Here is a 21,173-nt window from a genome sequence, read left to right as displayed (position 1 = left end):
CAGGTTTCGTATTGAAACTTTATACAGTAGACAATTCTTCAATGAGACAGCGAAGCAAACCTTGGGGTTCTAGCAGTTAATTAAAAACCTTATAGCAAATTTGATCAGTTCCATTTCATTATTTTGGATCAGTTCCCCCAGTTTTGTTCAGTGAGTTTCATTCCCCTGAAAACAGGATTTGTCTGTGTGGTATTACTCCTGAAATAGACCCTATTCTCAAATGCGTGGCACATCTGATTTTTTAAAATGAAAGATTGTTTGAACTTGCCGAAGACGTTTGGGTTGTTTGAAAGAGCCAGAGTGCCATCGTGTGGAGAGGTGGGAGTGTTGGTTGGCTTGAGAGAGAGAAGGATGGATCCACAGAGAGAGAGGGTTTGCAGGCGGTGCGGTTGATGTTTTATTAGAGAAAATATGTGCACTAAGTTTATTTTTTATTAGTTCTTCCACAAAAAATGGACATCCATCCCGACACTCTTTGGAAATAAATTCATAGAGTGCTTTTTACAAATAATTCCACTAGATGGCTCTCTTCACCATAATGTGTTTTTGCATTCATCACAATTATACATCCCTACATATCCAAAAAATTTAAACACTTTTAAATCTATAGGTCTGTATATGGTGCAAATTATGAATAAAAATTTGATTTTATTTTTCAATACAGATTAGATTTTTTCATTAATTAATGTAACCTTTCATAAGGAGACAGAGGTCATTATTTTATGTTCCTCTTCTCCTCACTTTAGCTATGTAGCAACTGATGTGTTTTCATAGCTAAACTAACTCTGCGAAGAAGGAATGGAAAGGTCAGAGGTCAACATTTATCAGTGAGATAAATTAGACAACAACAAAAAGGGTCTTTAAAATTCCTCTTTTTTAGCAGGACGGCAGTTTTCTGTCACTGAGATCCACATCTTTTTATTTTTTTATACATTCTGCCAAGAAGACTTAATTACTTGTATCTCCTTATGCTCCTTCTCGGTTTGACATCCCTCTTACCCTGATGCCTACTAGTTTTTCTTCTTTTTTTTTTTTTTGTCATCTGTGAATACACCCGGATGAGCAGAAGTGGCGTAGTGTGCCAGGCTGCTTTTTTTGTCACTGATACTGACCCACAAACAAAGCCAAGTTTAGCTCAGCCTGCAGGGCATGTATAGCAGGATACACAAGAATATTCTCACAGAAAAATGATCTGAATAAATTACTTCTGTTTTTACAAAAGTGCATTAAAAAAAAGGTTTTATTTTTTTCAGAGCATGTTTGAAATGTTAGCCTGCAGCCCGTGGAGTGTTATTTCTGATTTGAATTCCTAAAAAATCTGCAGCTTCCTTCCAAGCTCTGAAACAGGAAGTAGAACTCTGGTAGTCTTCCGCTCGTCTTGTTTATTGGAACCCGCCTTCCTGTTTTCAGATTCATCCCGATAAAGACAAAAAAAAAAAAAAAATCCCCCAGCTGAAAGCTGCACACCAACAAACAAGCATCCTCCCTCTGTCCCGTCCTTTCACACTCACCCCTCCTTCTCTTTACCGTCTTACAGAAGAGACTCTTAAAAAGTGAGAAATTCCCATCGCTGACATCCCTGAACCCCTTTTCACACATTCCAGCTGTCGTGTGCGCTGGCACCCACACGCTGAAGGGCCCAAATTGATTGATTAACTTGAGGTGATTGCAGTTGGGATCAAAAGAGTCAGATGTCACAACGTGAACTGGTAAGATGGGTTCAAAAGGGGTGTGAACTTGTGCATGTGTCTGTGTGTTGAACACAGTGCCATGGTGCACCCAAGCCAGAAAAGTATGCAGGTCAGTCCAGCGGGAATGTCAGGAATGTCCGAGTAATTCAAAGTCTGATACCAGAGGAAAAGACTACCTGGAAATGTTTTTTATACCATAAAAAACTGGGGGTGGAATCATCTATTTGTGAGTACTAGAGCACTATTGGAGTCTCAATGGTCACGTTGGCCCCCCCATATGTCCACAGCATCCTCCCCAGTCTCCAAACTCCTTCTGAGAAAATGTAGTCTGTTTTCCCAAACACCTGCACTCCAAACAAAACTTGGACTTGACCTCCCAGCTGTTCTCACATGAGCTGCAGCTTATGCATCCAGTTCCCATGGCTTTACTAAGCCTTTCATTTGATATCACAACATATCTGCCCCCCCTGAATCCCTCTCCACCTCCCTCCCTCCATCTCCCTCCCTGTCTGGCTGGCTGGCTTTTTCACGGCAGCCTGTTTTCTCTCAGCAGCTTTGACAAAGACTGGTGAAATAATTACAGCTGGGTCTAAACTGAGCGTGTTTGTCTTCGGTAATTCCCCCCCAAAAAATCTGTAAGTGTGGTGAGTGTTATGAAGAGGAAGAGGACGATTGTTCTGAAATTGAGGGATGAATGAGATCATTTCAAAGGGTTCAGTTTTAGTCTGAAAATTAAAAAAAAAAAGTCCTGGGGAGGACTATTCACTTCTTCCATACCATCCATTGTTTTTATTTCAACCTATAGAATTTTCTATCATGCTTACACTATTTGGGGGAAAATCTTTGCTAAAGTTGTGGAAAAACCTGCCGTCTGTTTGAGCCAGGATGTCTTTTGTGACAGCAGGAAGGCAGTCTTGAGGAAGTTTGCAAGTGAGGGAAAGAGAAAAACAGTTTTAGCCAATAAAAAATGTGTCTGAATTAAAAAAAAAAGAACAAAATCGACAATGTGACTAATCCTACAGTCATTTACATGGGAAAAAATGCTGTCATCTTTGCAACTTTGGAAGTTCCATAACAGGAGAGGTCACATGGAGATGAGGCTGCTGTAAGTCACAGTGACAGTTGCGGATGAGTTATCAGGAGAGTGTGGCATGTAAATCACCATATTACCACAGTTGCTGCTTACACCCCCCCTCAAGAACTGTGGCTGTAAAGCGGACGAGGGAGCGCAGAGCTGCTCCACGGACAAGCAAGGGAAGCATGGACATGCAGAGATATTTACATACAGTCAGACAGACTTCCTGGCATTGTCAGCCTGAGAGCGTTGATGTCAGATCCACTCCTTCCTGTGCAGGAGGGAGAACGCCACGCTGTGACAATGGGCCCAAAACAGGACAAAGAGGAAACGTTTAAATTTAGGCCCCCTTCTTCCACCATCTCCTCTTTCAGGGCTGTGGACTTATGGAGCTGTTTAGTTTGGTGAGTTCCTTCAGTCCCCCTCCACACACACCCACCCTCCAGCTCCCTCTCCCCATTGTGTCACTTGAATAGAAGGATTTTCACATTCAGAGCAAATCCCAAAGGAGGATCAGCCAGAGACCAGAGTTCAGTCAATCACTTGTTTTCACTGATGTTCCTTTAGAAGTTATAAGTGCTTTTGTAATAAAACCATCCAACAAATATGAGTATGACCAAAAGAAGAAAAAAAAAACGTGACTTGCAATAGAAAAGAAGTGGTACAACAGTCATGTGGGACGGAAGAAACGTGAGAACAATCCCGAATAAGTGATTTATAATTTTTAGTACTTTTTAAGACCCTACTAAGCCTTTAACTATCTGTTATTAGTACTTTTAACTGAAAATAATTATAGTTTTTATGTTCTAGTGTGTGTGTATGTGTGATACTAATGTGTGTGTGTGCGTGCGTGCGTCAGGATGTGTTGTTTCTGTGTGCGTAAAGAGCTTTATCACTAATCAGAGTGTCGGCGTCTGCTGAGGCGCACGGGGCAAGAGTTCACCGGTCACCGTCTAAACTTTTTTTTTTAAGTTCGAGCCTCACTTTAGAAAGTTTGGAGGAAAAAAAGTCAAATGAGAGGCGCAAAGGGAGTTCCTATCACCACCAGAGCGGCCGCCTCTCCGCCCGCGGATGGCAGCAGTTAGGACAGCGGTGGACGTCAGCCGGTGGCTGAGCTAAACTTCACGGATCGCGGCGCAGATGTCCGTTTAAACCACCCAGATTTGGTAAGTTTGCAGCTCTGTCTTTTTACGCGGCTTTTTTTTTTTACGGCGTGTACTTTTTTGTTCCACGTAACTTTCTAGTCACTTACTGTGAAGCGGTAACACTGTCATTTTCCCCTTTTACGCATGACATTTTCTCCTTTTACGCAGCGACTTTTTAAGGTCATTTCACTAAGTCAACAGCCTTATCGTCACCCCCCTATTTTTTCTTTATGACGTAGCTTTTTAGTCTGACTTTTAGACCTCGCGGCAACAACAAATGTACCCTCAGCTTTTAGACTGGAGCAGAGTTACTGAAGTTTTGTGACAGTGACAGCAAACACCACTCTAGTTTAACTTTATTCACCTGTTTTAAACCCAAAATTGGTTAAAAATGAAGTAAACTTGCTATTACCCTTAAGTTAAATAGGACTTTCTTTAACAGTGTCCTAACTGACAGTTGAATTCGACTATATGTTGAATATTTTGGGCTTTAAGTGCAGACTCCATCTTAATTTGTGGGTAATAACATCCAAATGGGAGAATGGTTTGAGGGATTCCAGCTCTAATTGGACAGATTAATATAACCTCAAATATATTCTTTTTTTTAAACTCCGAAGAATCTTTTAGGAAATGACTCCCAGCAGTTTGGAGGCCACAAACATCATCAAAAGAATGTGTTTCCTCCTTTTTTTTTAAGTGTTTGGAAATGCTCTTCTTTCATTTGGCTGTGGCTCTTCTTGCTCCTATTTTTGTTTGTGAAACAGGACAGAAAGTTGATAAAGGTTTAATAACTTTACTAAGTATTTGAATAATAATTTTGTGCTACAAAATCTTTGCACCAATTCTGTTACCTGCATGTCGGTGACTTTGAGGAGAAGTCAGTCTGAGGCTGATCCCATCCCAGTTCTGGTTAATGTGGCTTATTTGTCTCCAGAAAGTGTTTCCAATACAAGATGGATTCAACTTTTTTTTTAATTAAATGTATAATCTTCAAATAAACAGTGTGCACCCTTATAGGTAGCCAGATTAATTATGTACAGTCATTTTTTCATTGTGAAGCTTAACAATAGTGTGACTAACTCTTTGAGAGCGTCTGAAAAGAATGGTGATTCAAACCTTCTACTGTGTAAACTTGCACATTTTACCAAGCTAAGCAGGAGTTTCTTTTATTAAGTACCAAACTATTTCTAAACTTCTTGCTATTTTCTTGGATAATTTAGAGAAAATTTTTTTTATTGTCAGTTGTTTTCTTGCTTTGTCCAACCCAAATGAAATAAAAATCATAACCTTTAAGTGTAGCCTAACTTGAATTAAACAGTCATCAAAGACAGAATCTATTTATTTAACATTCTCAAAAGATTATCAGTGATAAAAGTAAGCAATTTCTAAAGTTTTTGATCTTCTCAAACAATTTAGTTCACAGTAAATAGGGTTGTGGTGGAAGCCTCTAATAAACAAGATGCTCCCACTCATTACAGGGATTACCAAACTAGTGAAATTAGCATACTCTAAGCATCTTCCGCCTTTGATGAAGCCCATGTGAGCTGTGCGGTGGTGTTATTACTGGAGCAGATCTGCCCTATCGTGAGCGTTTCTATGACAACAATTCCTCCCAGTTAAAAAAAGAAAAAAGTCACCGGGATTGTGTCTAAAATGATTACTTTGGATAATATAAACCAAATATTGGGGGGGTGGAGGGTACAGTGGGTTCCTGTGATTCAAAAGTCCGAGCATCAAAGAAGGGGATGTCCCAGACTTCCTGTTTGTTATTTGACCTCCATTGCAGATTAGGTACAGCTAATAAATCTAATGCCCTTCCTGATAAATCCATCGTTAACTTACATGTGTAAAAAGTAGTATTTAGGATAATTGAGTATTAGTACAGCAAGTATATTATAGAACATGTTCATCAGACTAAACTGGAAAATTTACTGCCTAACTTTTAGTACACATATAGACTTCTTTTTTGCCAAGAGATACAAGTATTTGGAGCATATAAAACTTATTTCTTAAGTGTAGTGAATATATCTTCAGATTAATGTCAGACTCCTGAATAAAAATGTGGTTTTGCTCCCCCAGGTGCTTGAGAACGCGAGTGGGCCTGAACATGATGCCAACTGGAACTGATAGCTGACACTGTAGAATGAGAGAGGATGGAACAGACAGTCAACCCTGCCCCTGACAGCAGTAACCCTAATGGGTTTGTCAACCGAGTGTTTAATGTTTCTTTGGACGTGGAGAATGAGAGCGGCAGTGTTTATATTCAGGAGGCTGGGCCAGGAAATGTGGACGGGCAAGGAGAGATCCAGGCCGCCTCTTCTCAGATCCTTGTCAAGGACAGACAAGAGGTCAGTCGGAGGCCCCGTGCCACAGGGGGCATCTGGAAGATCTTGAACAGAAAGAGAGCCGTGTCGGAGCTGGAGAGGAGACCCCACTCTATGATCCTACCTGGGGAGACTTCCATCCCTAAACTCTCTTTTGCTGATAAAGTTCGGTCTTTTAAGAAGCTGAAATCCCCTGCTGTGTTCAGAGGAAAGACGGGAAAACTGTCCACGGCCAAGTTCAGTAGCTCCCTGGTGGACGAGGAGTTGTTCTGTCGGGACATTGGTACTCCTCAGCAGACCAGCAGAGGGACGCTTAGAAACAGAGGCAAGAGGCATTCTTATGCTGGCTATACAGCAGAGTTTGAGTGTTCGCTGGAAGAAATAGACCTCACTTCTCCAACAGATGGCACTCAGCCCGCTGTCGTCGCAGATGCTGTGGCGCAGAATGGTTGCAAACCCTCGGACAAAGTTTCGTACACTAAGAGAAGCAACAACACGTCATCCAACTGCAATAAATCAACCGCAGGATGTGAAGAAGCTGGCGTAAAGAGTAGCCAAAGGCACCCTCCCAATGGAGGGAAACGACATAAAGACGTGTGGAGTTACTTGAGGAGGATTTCCCTCTTGGGGAAAGCCAATCCCGTCTACTCTGAGAGGAGCTTTGACTCAGAACTTCCCTCGTTGGACAAAACTATGGACTCAGACTATGGTTCTGTAGATTTTGAAAGTGTTAGAGACTTTCAGCCGCCGCCCCCAAAGCACACTGACACCAAGGGACACTTTGGGGGTCTGTTCAAATTTTTCAACAGTGTAGCAGAATCCGCCAGAAAATGGCGGACAACATCTCGCTCTTTTTCACCTCCAGAGGGGGAGAAGACTCCTATGAGCTCCCCACAAACTCTGCAGCGTGCAGTGGACAATGTTCCTTGTGCGTCACTAACACTTCAAAATGAAGAAGCTCCAAATTCCAAGCCAACCCCATCCCCACCACTTACCGCTAATTCCTCGCACTCCAGTAACTTGAACAGTGAAATATCGTCAAGCAGACGATCCCCTGAAATTGTCTTAAAAGCCTTTAGGCCTTGTTCTGGATCCCAAGCATCTAACGGCCTTCAGAGATTCGATGTGGAAGTCAATTCTATGAACACAGAGTCCAATCAAAAGTTTACAGCTATTGTGGAGAATCACATTCCTCGTGTGGGCTCGAAAACGGAAACTGAAACAGATGTGAGGGTTAGAAGTAATCAATTGAACGGGAATTGTCAAGAGGAAAAGGTAGAAGGACAAACAGGAAATGAGCAGAATTCCAAGGATGCTCCACTTGACTCCCACCAGATACAGGAAGTGAATATCCAATCCCAAGAAGGTGATAAAAAGAGCACAACCAATAGCATACGGCCATCAAACTCTACGGAGGAGATATTTAAGGTAAGTGGATTTATAAAGTAAAAAAGAACTGCAATATTTATTTGAATTTTTAAAACCTTTAATATAAGCTTTTTTGATTGTGTCTTGTTTACCTGCTTTGTATTTCTATGTCTCATCAGAGGGAACTATATTCATATTAAATGTGTTGCATATTTGATCCTGCATTCCATTTCAGGCTTTCTCAACATCATTAACATTGCCAAAGGCATGTGTCATGTAATTATTGCATTTATGCAGCTGCTTTAACCATGGTCATTCTTTTGCTTTTCAAAAGTTTAATTGTTACTGGAGCTCATTTATCCATTACAAAGCACCAGGTTGGAGAAAAAATGATCTGGACACCAACTCTTCCTGTTGTACTTTTGCCCCATCTGTTGGAGAAAAGAGGAAGTTGTCATTAGAAAGAAAAAAAAAGTACACAACAGCAAAGAACAAAAAGTCTGTCCTTTCCTGCTACACCAGCCTTGTGCAGCTAGCAAATAAACCCCCACGTTTTCCTCCGTAGAGCTAGCAGGGAGTGACTGAGGCCACCCCCGAGGTTTGTGACGTCAGCGCTTCCTCGCAGCCTTCCTTTCTCTCTCCAGTGAAAAAAAAAAAAAAAAATTAGTCATCTCCCTTCTAGTCATACCAGCGAGTCAGGACATGTTAGCTCCAGCTCCTTGTGAATAAATGAGATATGACATCTCAATACTCAGCACACTTTCATGGGGGTTTATTATGCAAAGGGCAGGAGCTTTTGGAACATTTGTTTGGGGAAGGTGCTGATTTGTATTCCTACAACAACTAAGCAAAGTTCTTTGCTAACATGCATTGTGATGGGCTGAGATAAGGCAACATACACATCACATCTTTATTTTGAGAAGAGAATCTAATCGCAATATGTGTGATTTGAAAAGAAGTAAAAAGAAAAAGCACTGCAAGGATATAAACATTAAATATATTCTAGAAATTTAAAAAAAAAAAAAAAAATCAGGAAAAATTGGAGTATTTTAACGAACCCTTCCTGAATTCTTTACTGGCTTTTTTAGGATTAAGCTGGGGTTTTAACATTCCATCTACTTTAAATCCAGTTTAAATGTTCTCATTTGATCTGAATTCCTTTTAATGTCACAGTGATGCTTTCTTTTATATTGGTGTTTAGCCTTCATTTCCAGATTTCCAGGTGGTCTTAACGGCTTTTTTTATATTTGGGAACTGAGAGGACAGATTTAAGCATCCTTATGCCTTAGTCACAGTTGCCTTTACGGGTGGATACGCGGGGTGGATACGCGGGGTGGATACGCGAGGTGGATTCGCGAGGTGGATTCGCGGGGTGGATTCGCGGGCTGTCTGCAGGTGAAAAAAGGACAAATCTGTACGGGACACACAAGTGGCCTTCACAAAATGTTAGGATTTTAGACTGCTTGGTGAGCTCATAGAGAGAAAATCTTCATGCGGACGACACTTTAACAATTTGTAGGGGAAATTTTCATTTTTTCAACCCACCAAACCCTGCATCAAGCCTGTTAGTGCTGTTTAAATGATATGTACGCGCTCCTTGTTTGGAGCCTAACTGTTAGAAATTAGACAATCAGAGCATAGTTTGTGTCGGCGTCCTACAGGCACTCGAGTATTACCTACATACAGCATTTCCACATTTAGTAAGGAGCCAGTGCAAACACTTTACTAACGACTACAGTGTTAGAGCACTGTACGACAGCATCACCTGTATGTTAGAAGTGTGTGTAACTTACATGATCCTTACACATACTTCTCAATACATTTACCACACGCTCAACAATCGTATATTTTCATAAGGTGGCCGCGCCTGTCTACGATAGGAGTGGAGCAAAAAAATCGATTCAGCAATATATCCCAATATTTTGTTTTTGTATCGATTTAAAATGATGATATGACAATACTTAATTTGAGCATCTTTCAGTGTCAAAGGGTCTTTGAGTACTTTTACACCGCAAGCAAAACAACAACAAGATCTCCCCAGAACCAGCTTGTGTTAAATTTTTAGTCTGCCTTTTTTCTAAGTCCTACTCTTAAAAAAAAGTGAAAAATTGTTCTGGTGCAGTCTTAGGATGTATCACGATACATATTGTACTGTGAAACAAGTATTGGGATATACCCCTAGTCTACAACTCTCCACGGGCCAACTTAAAAACCCATAGTACCCCAAACGGGTCAACCCCCCGATGGATGCATGTGACTAAGGCATTACTTAGAGCCACGTCATTTATTCCCAACCTGATATGTTTAGTTGTTTTTCAAAAAAATTGACATTTACTTTGTGTAGATTTTTACTAGATTAGCTGTTTACGTTGGAAAAAACTAATTTCTTGTTTCTTTTAATGTTAATTGTTCATATGTAAAAAGTATTTATCACACCCGACCCTATATTACTAATTTGTACTATTAAGACCAGGACTCTACTTATTTTATCATAACCTTAAAAGAAAGAAAAAAATATTGTTTTATATAATTGGAAATGAATTCTGGCATGAAGGGGTTAAAGTTGGTTTCTCCAACTTTTTGTACAGTTGTGTGAGTTGTGTCCAAGAATCATTCTTCCTCCAGCTAAAAGAGTAAAATAACCGGATGCTTAAATGTCTCCTGGTGTCTCATCAAAATGATTAAAGGACTTATTGGTTTAAAAAGAATTATCAGCCTTTTGACATTAAATCCGCCTGTCAGTTTTAAAGGAACAGGTTGGGCTTTGGATTATCAATTATAGCAAGTAGAAGCATGACTGTGTGGCTGTTAGTCTTTTATTCTGAAATTTAAGGTATATTTAACTTTTTAAATCTGCAAAGAGATTCCAAGTAACTCCCTAAACAAGAAATGAATTGTTCCACTTTTATCTGGGCCAAAACCACTGAGTATCTTTGCCAATCACAGCTGTGTGAGCAGATTGCCAACCAGACAGGCAGCAGTATAAGACAGCTGGGTCCAACCGTGCCCCACTCTAGCACAGAGAAGACCTCTGTACCCCACAAGCGGCTAAGGTCCCGTCCTCGCCCGGCCTCAGCTGTACTGGACCAGAGGAGGCCCTTTCCAGAGCTCTTCACCCATTATAGCGAGGTCGGCTCGCTGTCCAGGCTGAGACGCAGGCCTGCTCCCACCATGCAACTCTCTCCAGGGCAGAGACGGATGGCTGCACGCTCCAGGCCCTGTTCCGTCATAGAGAGCAGTGTTACTAGAGAGCCACAGTCCACGGAGCTGCACCAACGAGTAAGAATTCATGCATAAATTCACAGAAAAGAAAATATTGGCAGCAAAATAAACAAATAAATCAAACCCTGAGTAAATATTTCAAAGTTAAATATATGCATTTACTGTATACATTGGAATATTTCTCATGTTTGCTCAAAAAGGATGAAAGTAGGATGGCCAAGTCTCACTAGTAGCCTCCACCAACTCACAGATAAATATAGCCCAGGCTCATAATGAATCAAACGCACACTTCAGACTTTGAAGGGCAAGCCCAGTGCAAACCCAGTATTTATATACCACATACTGTTAGCTTCAACAATGCCCGCTTGCTCTGCCTCATTTATAGACTCCTGTATTGCTGGATGCTGCTTTTTCTTAGCTCAACTCCTTTCTTTCTCTTTTTCCCTCTCTCCATCCCAACCCTTCTTTCCATGCAGCTTGTCTTTCCCTCCGTCCTCACTTTCTGCCTTTCTCTGCGGCCAATTTTCTGCCTCATCGCTCCCATAAGCTTTGCCTCTCATTGCCCTAACTCGGAGTCAGTTCATTTTGACCTGAGAGAACACCTGGTTGGCATGATGTATTGTCTCTTGTGGCTTACTGTGGGGCATGCTCACCAGCCAACACACCAGAATAGACTTGCTGCATGTGAAATACTCCCTGCAAAAAAAGGGGACAGAGCTTTTTTTTTTTTATTGTGAAGGGCAAATGAGTATGTGCATTCAAGCAGTTGGGTTATCAGTGTATGGAATATAGGGAAGGCCCTAACTGCTTTAGTACCCTCTAGGCCTTGTCTCGCCCTCCTGGAGTGTCACCACTCGAGCCCCCACATAGAGCGTCTCTGCAGCGGTGTCGGTCCCTGCCTCTTCCCCCCAGCACCCTCACTGCCTTGGCTTTGCTCTTGCCCCAGTCAGGTACTACCTTCATTTTTTATTTTAAGTGAATACAGATCTGAAGGTTGCGTAGATGCTCTCTAAGTCTCTTTGTGCATCTGTCCAGTACAAATGGGTCAAACGTCCTCATCGGTGCGCTTAAGGTCGGGAGACTCTGGGAGCTGCAGGAGGAGGAGGCTGCTAAGACCTGGATCTGAACCGCTGCAAGTCAACATTGTGAGTCCTGGCCTCCATCAGAAAATTACACCTATGTTTGCAAGAAAAAAAAAAACTTCTGGTATTATGTACTTTCACACTCAGAGTTTCACATTTATTGTGTAATGTAACCATGCAGACAAAGTGACCTTCACAGCGGAAAAAATGTCCATGCGGCCCATGATGTGCTCTGAGATGCATCTGAAAGAGTTTCTTTTCATTTAAAGTAATAGAAGTTGCAAAGCATGTTCTACTAATACTATGCAGGTAGTTAAGTCAGACACTTCAAAGTTCAAACTTTGATGTAGAAGTGGCCTCAGGTAAATTCCAAAGTATTTTATTTATGCCTTTGACAGCTTAAAAGCCATTCAGCGTTTGTACTTACAACACCTTCTCCCAAAGAACAGTTTGAATGTCATTCCTTGCTATTATTGGGCAAACTTTTATTTTATTTCATTGAATATGAACACACAAAAGAACAGGCAATAAAAGATCCATTCTAGGGAAACTGTATGTAATTCTGTACATCAAGAAAGCAAAATTCCAGAGGTAGCATGGACAAAAAGGAACACTAATTGCAAGAAGAAATTCCCCAGAAAATATTAGAATGATCTGTTCCTGCAGCAAGAAATTTCAGAATAAGAAACAAGGAGTTCTGCACAAGCATTCTAAGAGGGAAAAATAAGCTACAAGCAAACTGTTAAATTGAATTACTTAAAATTGAATGTTATACAACCAAATACCTTTTTTTTTTGCTAGTTTTAAGCACAGAGTTTGTATTTTTTTTACTTAATTGCAGTTATTTTGTATTATAATGACAAAAGCAAGAGTTACAAGTGGAAAATATATATTTTAAAGTAAAATGTGTTCTAAAATATACAAAATCATTTTCTTCTTTCCAATTTAATGATAACCTCCTCAAAACTTAACCAAAAATACTGTGTAATTTGAGTGTTTGGATCTTAAATCAAGTTTTTCTTTTGTCAAGAGTATGAAATCAAATGATTTATCATTTTATTAATAATTTACTTGTTTCTAGATCCTAGCTCTTAATAAGCTGTGATGAATTTGAGGCAAAGATAATTTGAAAACTGGTTTAAAAAAATTAATCTTTAAATCTTTCCAAGTATCAAATAGTTGGAGTAGGGCTGCCACGATTAGTCGATTAGTCACGACTCTCGACGATTAGGTCTTTGCTGCCAAAGAACTCAGAAGAAATTTCAAAAAATATAAATAGTCTGATGACTAATTTTATAGTCAGTTAGTCGTTTTATGTTCTTTTTCTTTTTAATCCCAAAACTACAGTGCGTGTCTTCTGATGCAGCGTCTACCATTAGCACATGTGCGCAATAGTCCGTAGGGATGTCACAGGACGTTATCTAAAGAATCAGGTACCATAACAACATGCCAAAGAAGCTTGAAAGTGTGGGGAAACAAAATAAATAAATAAAAGACAAAAATGTCCAATGCACTGCTGAAGAGCGGTCTTCTAGGTTAGCTAAGCTAACATTAGCGCTAACAGAGAGCAAACTTATTAGCTAAATGTTTTCTGTGCATCCCTGTAACCTCTACCCATCAGAGTAAAATGTCTCTGCTGAAGGAACATCTGCTCTCAAAAGAGATCAAGTCTCCAATTCATGAAGAAATGCTAACTTTTGTGGTTACAAGCAAGAGCATCGTACAGAAAATATGGTCAGTGTAGTAATGTTGAAAACAGTTGTGAGCGCTGAGCACCACAAAATGCACTTTTGTTGTATTTGAGTCAGTGAGACGAAAACTTTATCCTTTGTGAAATATAGTTCCCTTGTTTCAGATTTCTATCCTCACTTGATTTAACCCCAGAAACAGATGAAGGAAAGAAGCTGTGTGATTCATTAAAAGTTTAATTAACTATCGACTTAATTGTCTGTATTTTTAGTTAGCATATAGCTTCAACACTTCAAGTTTAAAGCTAATGATGGTTAAGATGTGTGTTTTAAATCCAGTTCAGGAATGACTCGATTAGTCGACTATTAAAATAATAGTTTGTAGCAGCCCTAGTTTGAAGTATATGCATTGCATTGTCATGTAGTTTGATGACTACCTGCTTTAATACAGTTTCCTGTCTGCTGTGGTTTTAAGTCCATGTTGTAGTTTTCATTTGTATTGGAATGTTGTAACTCCGTGTTTAAAGAAATGAGCCACATTTTATCTTTGTTTATACCCCTTCCTCGGTGATCTAAACTGCGTTTGTGAACCACAGCACGTTGTTGCTATGACACTCAGCTGGCTCCTGTTCAGCTCCTTGCTTCTATCTTTAGGCCGCCTTTTTAGGCATGAGCTAAAAAGAGAAAGTGTGTGGGTGAAAGAGAGAAAAAGAGGTGGGAGAGGAGAGATGCTCCCTTTGTCATAGCGCTCCCTTGGGGTAGGCACATCGGCCATGTAAGACTGGTTATGTCTCTAGTGTTTGAATAGCGAGGGAAGCTAGGTTAAGATTCGGATCAGATAAGAAGAGATCCTGTATCTTCATTGTCATGTTTCTTAGGAAGAAAATTTGATATGGCCCCATTGAAAATTGCTAAATCAATAGTATTATATTTTAACACGTGGAAGCAAGGCAGCATAACAAGAGGATTTGAAAGTGCAAGTGAGGGCTCACAAACTATCTCATGAGGCTGTGGTGGATGGATCTGCTGCTTGTGAGACACTGTACTGCATATTGCACCCTTCCTCTTATGATGACGACTGGATCCTAGAGGCCGCAGGCAGAGAGAGAAAGCATTCTCACTGCAGTGGATTAACCGCTAATGCTGACGCCTCTTTTCTCCCTTTCATTTAAATGGATTTCTCCCCCAGTCACTCTCCTCTGCTCTCCTTTCTTCTCCTCTTCTCTCCGTTTCTGTTCGGCTCTATCCTCCCCTCTCTTTTCCGTTCCCCTCTTCTCCTCTTTCATCCTGTGCCGTGCTACACTCCAGCAAACCGTGGCAGTAGCCGTCTTTTATTCCCTAGGAGAGGACGGTTTCCTGTGTGTTGCTAGCACTCAGCCCGAAGCACTGCTGTCAACTTGTCGCGCAGGGTGGGGGTCTTATTAAAGGCTTCTTTCAGATTAGCGGTTTATCGGCGTGATTAAGTTTGAGCCGACCCACAACTTTTCTGATGGTTACGTTATTATGCAATCGAGTCTATTTATTATTTATGCATGAGTCAGCGGCCAGTGGCTACTTGGCCAAAGAGTGATGGAGGAGAGCACTGCTATGTTAAATGTCGTAAATGAAGCGAGCCTCTGTTTTTGAGGAGCAGCATCGGTAGAACTTCCGATGTGCCGACGCAGAGATCTTTCTGCGAGTGACAAACACACACCTCGTTTGGTATTCAGGATTAACCCGTCAGGATGCGTGAGTCATTGCAATGACAACTTCATTATTGGGTGAGGCATGTATAGCACCGCCCTGTGATATCTCTACTAAACACACGCTGTATGTTGTTTCACTCTAAGCTGATTTTTTTTTTATTTTTTTTTTTTAAAGACGACGGAAAGAGGCGTTCTTCTAAATAAAAGCATGCTCACCGGGTTCACGCGGTGAACCACAGGTGACCTAGAATCCTTCATCAGCATTGTTCGGCGGCCAACGTGCCAGCAGTTCATGCTGCTCTACAGTCTATGGTGAGCTCTGATAAACAGCGGTACCCCTGTCCAAACCTGAGCAGGTGGCTGTGTCAGAGGCTCCCCCAGGATGTTTCTTGAAATAACGGCATGTGTGTGTGTGTTGACAGTACACACACGACCATGTGACTTCATGCTTCCGCTTATGCTGTGTGTTTATATAAGAGGAAAGGCCTTAAGCCTGCGTCTTTCTCCCTAAGTGTGGAGAAGGATTCATTTGCTCTTTGGAAAAGCTGTTTTTCTAATGATTGCTGGACCAAAAGAGCCGTGCTCGCCCGTCTTTCTTGTTTTTCGGCATCTCCTCTTTATGCTCTGCAGTTTAGCACACTGTGCACCACTTTGCATGCACAGGCTTGTGCTTTTGCAGCTTGTCTCTTGTCTGGGCCAGCCTATCTATCATTCCATCACTCACCCAAGGCATGCTATGTTGCTATCATAGGGAGGAGACTGGGGCTATTACTATTGTAGCCCCAGTATGTTAAAACTATTTCCACCTTGAGACTGAAACCCCCCAAATTTTGAGTTTTTCTAGGAGCTTTCTTTGTTTAGCTTCTCTACCATCAACTGAATTTGGCAGTTTTACTTTTAACAGTAAAAGAGCCATTTGGGATTGTTTTCTACTGATTAAAACCTAAAGGGAGCTGCATAGTCTTACTTTAGCCTTTAAGAAATTTGGATTTATATTCATGACCGTCTGTTTTTTAATAATAAATATGAATTAGTCCGATTTATTGGCACAAAGAAAAGCAGAAATATAAAAAGAACCTAGAATATCTCAAAATTTTTTTTATCTCTTTTTTTTAGAACCAATGTTGTGCAGCACAAGATATGTGCTTTTATTTTTTTTGTTTTTATTTTTTTGTATTATATTTTATTTTTTTCATAAATTAAAAATATGTGCTCTTAACTCATAAAATATCAGACTTTTTACCATTATTGACTGAATTGACTTCATTTGGTTGGAGCTGGAAGTAAACAATTTTCTATGGGTGATCTCACATTCACTCAGTCCAGTTCTCATATACAGTCAATGTTCACTACTTGTACAGCATTCCCTCATTTATCGCGGGGTTTATGTTCTAGATCCACAAAGTAGGGATTGTAAATGTTTCAGGGCTTTAAACTCCTCACTACACACTTATACACTTTTCTCAGACAGACATGAACATTTTTACACTTTGTTGTTCAAACCTTCATAGAAAACTTTATCCAGTTTTATAGAAAGAAAACAACAACAATCTGGTTGCTATGGAAGATTTATGTAGATTTGGAAGACTGCATGGATCTAGAGATTGATTGGCAAAGGTATCTAGTTAATCAGGATGCAGAAAGAATACAATAGAAAAAAAAACATTCATAATTGCACTAGAAAAAAAGGGACTTCTGTATTTCTCTGCAATACATTCATGGATTTTTTTTGTTTAGTATCCTATAAAACACCTCAGTCCACACAGTCTTCTAAACCCTACTATCTGACAGTACCTACAAATATTTTATTGCGCTGATTTTTCATCCTTAAGTATCTTTTCTGTTGTGTTTAAAGGTATAGACACCTTACACTCACTATTAATTCAGTCATTCGTATTAGTATTTTTAGGCCTGAAGGAGTTTCCTCAAGTGCTTTGTTTTGAACAGACAGTCTGATTTCACTGACTATCCAGTTCGGTTGCTTTAATTTAAATAAATAAAAGGCTCCAGCCCTTGTCGCTTTGTCCCGAACTAAGATAATGAGACAGAAGCTAACTGCCTGCACAGTTTTTGCAAGTTAGAATGTATCCTGCAGGCTTCTGTGAACAGCAAGCAGATTTTTCTGGCAGCTGCCACTTCTCGTGTACATTATTTAGCTTTAACTTTCTCCCGCTGACCTCCCTGCTGCACCGCATGCGGCATCAGAGAAAACCTCTCCGTCGCATGCTCGGATTATGCAACCCCCTTTTGCTCTTTGTGCCTCTGCCTCATTTCTCCCCCCCCTTTTTTTTCCAACTCGGTGCGACTCTCTTTTCTTCCTGACCCAAGAGTTTGCCATCCTTTGCTTTCTCCTCTCCTCAGATCAGCTTGTCTTCCTCCCACGGTTTATTCTACGTTACCTCACCTTCCTCGCCCTCCCCTTATCTGTTCCTCCCTCTAGGCATGTGAAAACACCTGCCTCCTGCAGCCTGATGTGCATGTGAGTTTTTATGCTTGTCCTCAGTGCAAATATTTTTGGTTTGAGTTTTTTGGGGGGGTTTTTGTAGTAAAATTGCAGGACCAAATGAAAAGTAGATAATAAAATATTGGTAGAGGAAAAAAAAACAAACAATACTAACTAAATCTTTACTGATGCTTAATTTTATTTAGTTGTTTTTTTTATTATTGTGTTCCAAAATTAGCAGCCTTTCCTATGATGTAAAGTTAAAAAAGTCTCTTAATTTTAGTTCATAAATAGCCAACAACCACAGGATGCAGACAAGGTCAGAAATCAGAAAATATAGAAAGAAAAAGGCAACGCTCTCTAGTGTTTGAGGCCGCAGGTGGCAAACAGCCCTCTGATTAATTGTGACGCTCATGACCATGCTCATGCATGTAACACTCACAACCAGCACAGCAGACAAAGTAAAGCAAATGCTAATTTTGGTGGCCTAGCAAACCCAGACAAAGGTCATTTAAGGGTTTCATGCTGCACATGGGGCACTAAAGCACCAATTTTTGCATTTTATTTGATTTATTGGAAGCATTGATCGTAGACAATACAACACAATCACGCAGATACAGTATATCAAACTCATTACAGAGATTATGAAATGCATTCATACAAGTAAAGGAAACAAAGAAAAATTGGCGTAAATTTAATTTTTCTGGCTTTTTTTCAAAGAAAAAAAACAATAATTGAGAGAAATGTGTTGAAATTAAAAAAAGGATTTTCCAAAGTTTTGTTTCTGATTGATCTTTTTTCATTGTAATTTTTTGAAATTACACGCCTTTTGTTCCATTAAAAAATGCTAACCTTGCGCTTGCGGACATGTATAAAGATGAAAGGACAGTTTTGATGTTTTTGAGAACCAAATAGTCTCTTGAATGGCTGAAGGTGATAAAGTACTCAAAGGACACAACGATTAAAGTCCCACTTCAACTCTATTTGTTTTTTTTTTATAGTAAATTCGTTCCCACTCTACTTAATTATGATTTTGCAGTTTTTAGCTAACATTTAAACGCTTGTTTCCTTGTTTTAGATATATTTTCTGCAGAGCAGCAGGAGCTCATTGGAAATTCACCTCTGGGTTGAGGGTGAGACTGTTGGCGCAGAAACTAACTCTGCTAATATCCCAGCATTCCTTTTGTTTACACTTTCTCCCGCTAGCTTATAGCTTCTCACAAGCCCACGCTAACATTATCGCAGCTGCTCAGCTGCACAGTTTTGAGCCAGATAGCAGCTCAAGTTAGGAAAACGAAGATGTTAATGGATACATTTGGCATGCCCATGGTAGTCGCTGCGTCACAAACCCGAGCTTTTTCAAACCAAAGGTTTTCATGTTCCAAGAACATGTTAAAAACACGCACACAAAAAAGAGAAAAGAAAAAAATATTGGATATTAAATCATCTAGATTTAATTTTTTTCTGGGAGGGGGGTATTTTGAAACATTATTATTTTAACGGCTTACCCGTAAGGGCGGTTGTGGCTAAGTCTTTATGAATTAGTTATTGCCATTTCTGCTTTTGCACATCAAATCTCCTTATCTTAATCTGTTATCTCAATTCTTAACTTATCAAGATTTTTCTTTTTAGTCTGATAATGGCGTGCAAGTAAATTCTCCAGTCTGATCATTAATTGGTTAAACTATCTGTCCAATAAGGGCTAAGTCCGCTCATTAATGGGAACATTCTGTTTTATTATAATGTCCTGATAGGTTGCAGAAGGTATGAAAGACTTTCTGTTATTTTGGGGGGGTTTAAATCTTAAAAAATAAATAAATAAATAAATAAATTAAATATATGTGAGTGAAAACACCTCTTTTATGTTTGGGATATTAATAAACAAAGGAAAGTAGCAGATTCAAATGCAGCAAAAGCTTTCCCAGACTGATTGAAATGCCAGTTGGAATCTCAATTTAACAGGGTTTCATGCATTTCAATGCATTGTGTACTTTGAGTCATTAATGCTGTTAAGGAGCTCCTTTCAATTACACAATTACCAATGTACCATGATAATTTTCTTCACAGAAGAGGGAAACAGCAAGTAAGATGTTTTAAATTAGCTTCTGCCTCTAAGTTAGTATCTCTCTGCACAATCTTGTCTTCAGATGTTATTATTCCTCAAGAGACTTAACATAAAAATAGGCTCATGCGGCGGATATATTCAGACTCGCTGCCTTCCGTTTGGGCTGCAGTTGAAGCAGTCCACTAAGTTATGCAGTCTCACTAGGGGCTGACGCAAGGAACACAGTCACTGAGTATTTTCATCTTGTTTTCCAGTCTGCAGAACACATAGAGATTACACTGATGTTTCATTAAAAAGTCATTCCTTTTGGCCGTCCTCGTAGCTGCAACGTGAACAGATTGGTACACTGAAGCAGCTTGGCTGGAGAATGGGGGATTTCTGGTGTCATGCAGTACCTAACCCTCATTTCTCCACCCCGCCTGGCATGACCTTCCTCCTCCGTGTCAAAAATCTCACTCTGCTCCTCGACTCTCCCAACGCTCTGACCCACTGACTTTACACTAGAAGCCAAATGAAGCTGAACGAATAAACAGCTGATGACTGAACAATGGTGACAAAACTGTGCTCAGGAAAGGTCCGGCAATTTATTTTTAGGGCACTTTGTGGCTGCAAGGCCTGGGAGGAAGCAGGAAGTCAGTGTGGTTACCGTGGGGATGGGAGGAGAAGAAAAGAATTGGAGCAGACTGTAAGGGAAATGGGTGTGGTGGGCTTCGCCTCCCATTAGCTGAATACCTACTGACCACAAACATTTATTCGCAAGTGCTAAAACTTGTCGTTTCAGTCAGGGGAAAGTTTTTGTTTGAAAGTTGCAGATGTTCTGATTATGGCTGACCTCAGACAAGATTTAAAATTTGAATTGAAATGAAAGAGATGGCGTCCGATCAGGAAATGGTCAGAGTTCAGCCATTTTTTGGTTTTAGCTATTTTCACACCATCTAACTGTTTCGCATTTTGAATTCCCACTCCAACTTTATTTTTATGCATTGTAAAATTGCTCCCAGTAGATTTTTAATTATGATTATGCAGTTTTTAGCTAAAAGTGAAAAGGTTGTTTAGTTTTTTTTTAAGACAGGAATTAGGAATAAACAAAGGAAAGTATTGGATTAAAATGAAGAAGAAATTGATCAGAAATTTGCCTTTGAGTTGCAGCAAAGGCTGGATCTGCCAACAGCTCTATTATACTTCCTGTTGTTCTCCTGACTTATGTCTGTGAGACGCAACTCAAATTTTGTGGGTCACGACTTGCGAAACTTGAGTCGCAACCCAATTTCCCAATTTCCTCCATCATAAAACCTGGTAATTAGCATAAATATCATTAGTGACAAAAAACTTACTGAGTAAGAAATGGAAGAGCGGGACTCTCGATCAGAAACAGTCTAAAATTT

General features: G+C 40.1%; 1 protein-coding gene across 7 annotated transcripts in view; it reads left to right on the top strand.

Annotated features, from left to right (window-relative positions):
* Positions 1 to 719: 719 nt before the first annotated feature.
* Positions 720 to 21,173, top strand: part of LOC112153105 (rho guanine nucleotide exchange factor 9) — a 57,485-nt gene continuing 37,031 nt past the window's right edge. For 2 of the 7 annotated variants that reach the window (XM_024283012.2, XM_024283011.2), the window contains exons 1-5: positions 725 to 3,932; positions 5,991 to 7,663; positions 10,550 to 10,882; positions 11,649 to 11,775; positions 11,861 to 11,970. In XM_024283012.2, coding sequence (XP_024138780.1) covers positions 6,065 to 7,663; positions 10,550 to 10,882; positions 11,649 to 11,775; positions 11,861 to 11,970 — 2,169 coding nt within the window. In that variant the 5' untranslated portion in view covers positions 725 to 3,932; positions 5,991 to 6,064. Of the gene's footprint in view, positions 3,933 to 5,990; positions 7,664 to 10,549; positions 10,883 to 10,922; positions 11,776 to 11,860; positions 11,971 to 21,173 lie in introns of those variants that run through there. The other 5 variants (XM_024283013.2, XM_036214023.1, XM_024283014.2 and 2 more) reach the window with 5 other exon arrangements.

This window comes from Oryzias melastigma, linkage group LG10 (genome assembly GCF_002922805.2).
Source record: "Oryzias melastigma strain HK-1 linkage group LG10, ASM292280v2, whole genome shotgun sequence".
Classification (NCBI taxonomy): Eukaryota; Metazoa; Chordata; class Actinopteri; order Beloniformes; family Adrianichthyidae; genus Oryzias; species Oryzias melastigma.
Note: the sequence above shows the minus strand (reverse complement) of the source record. Positions and strands in the feature narration are given on the sequence as shown.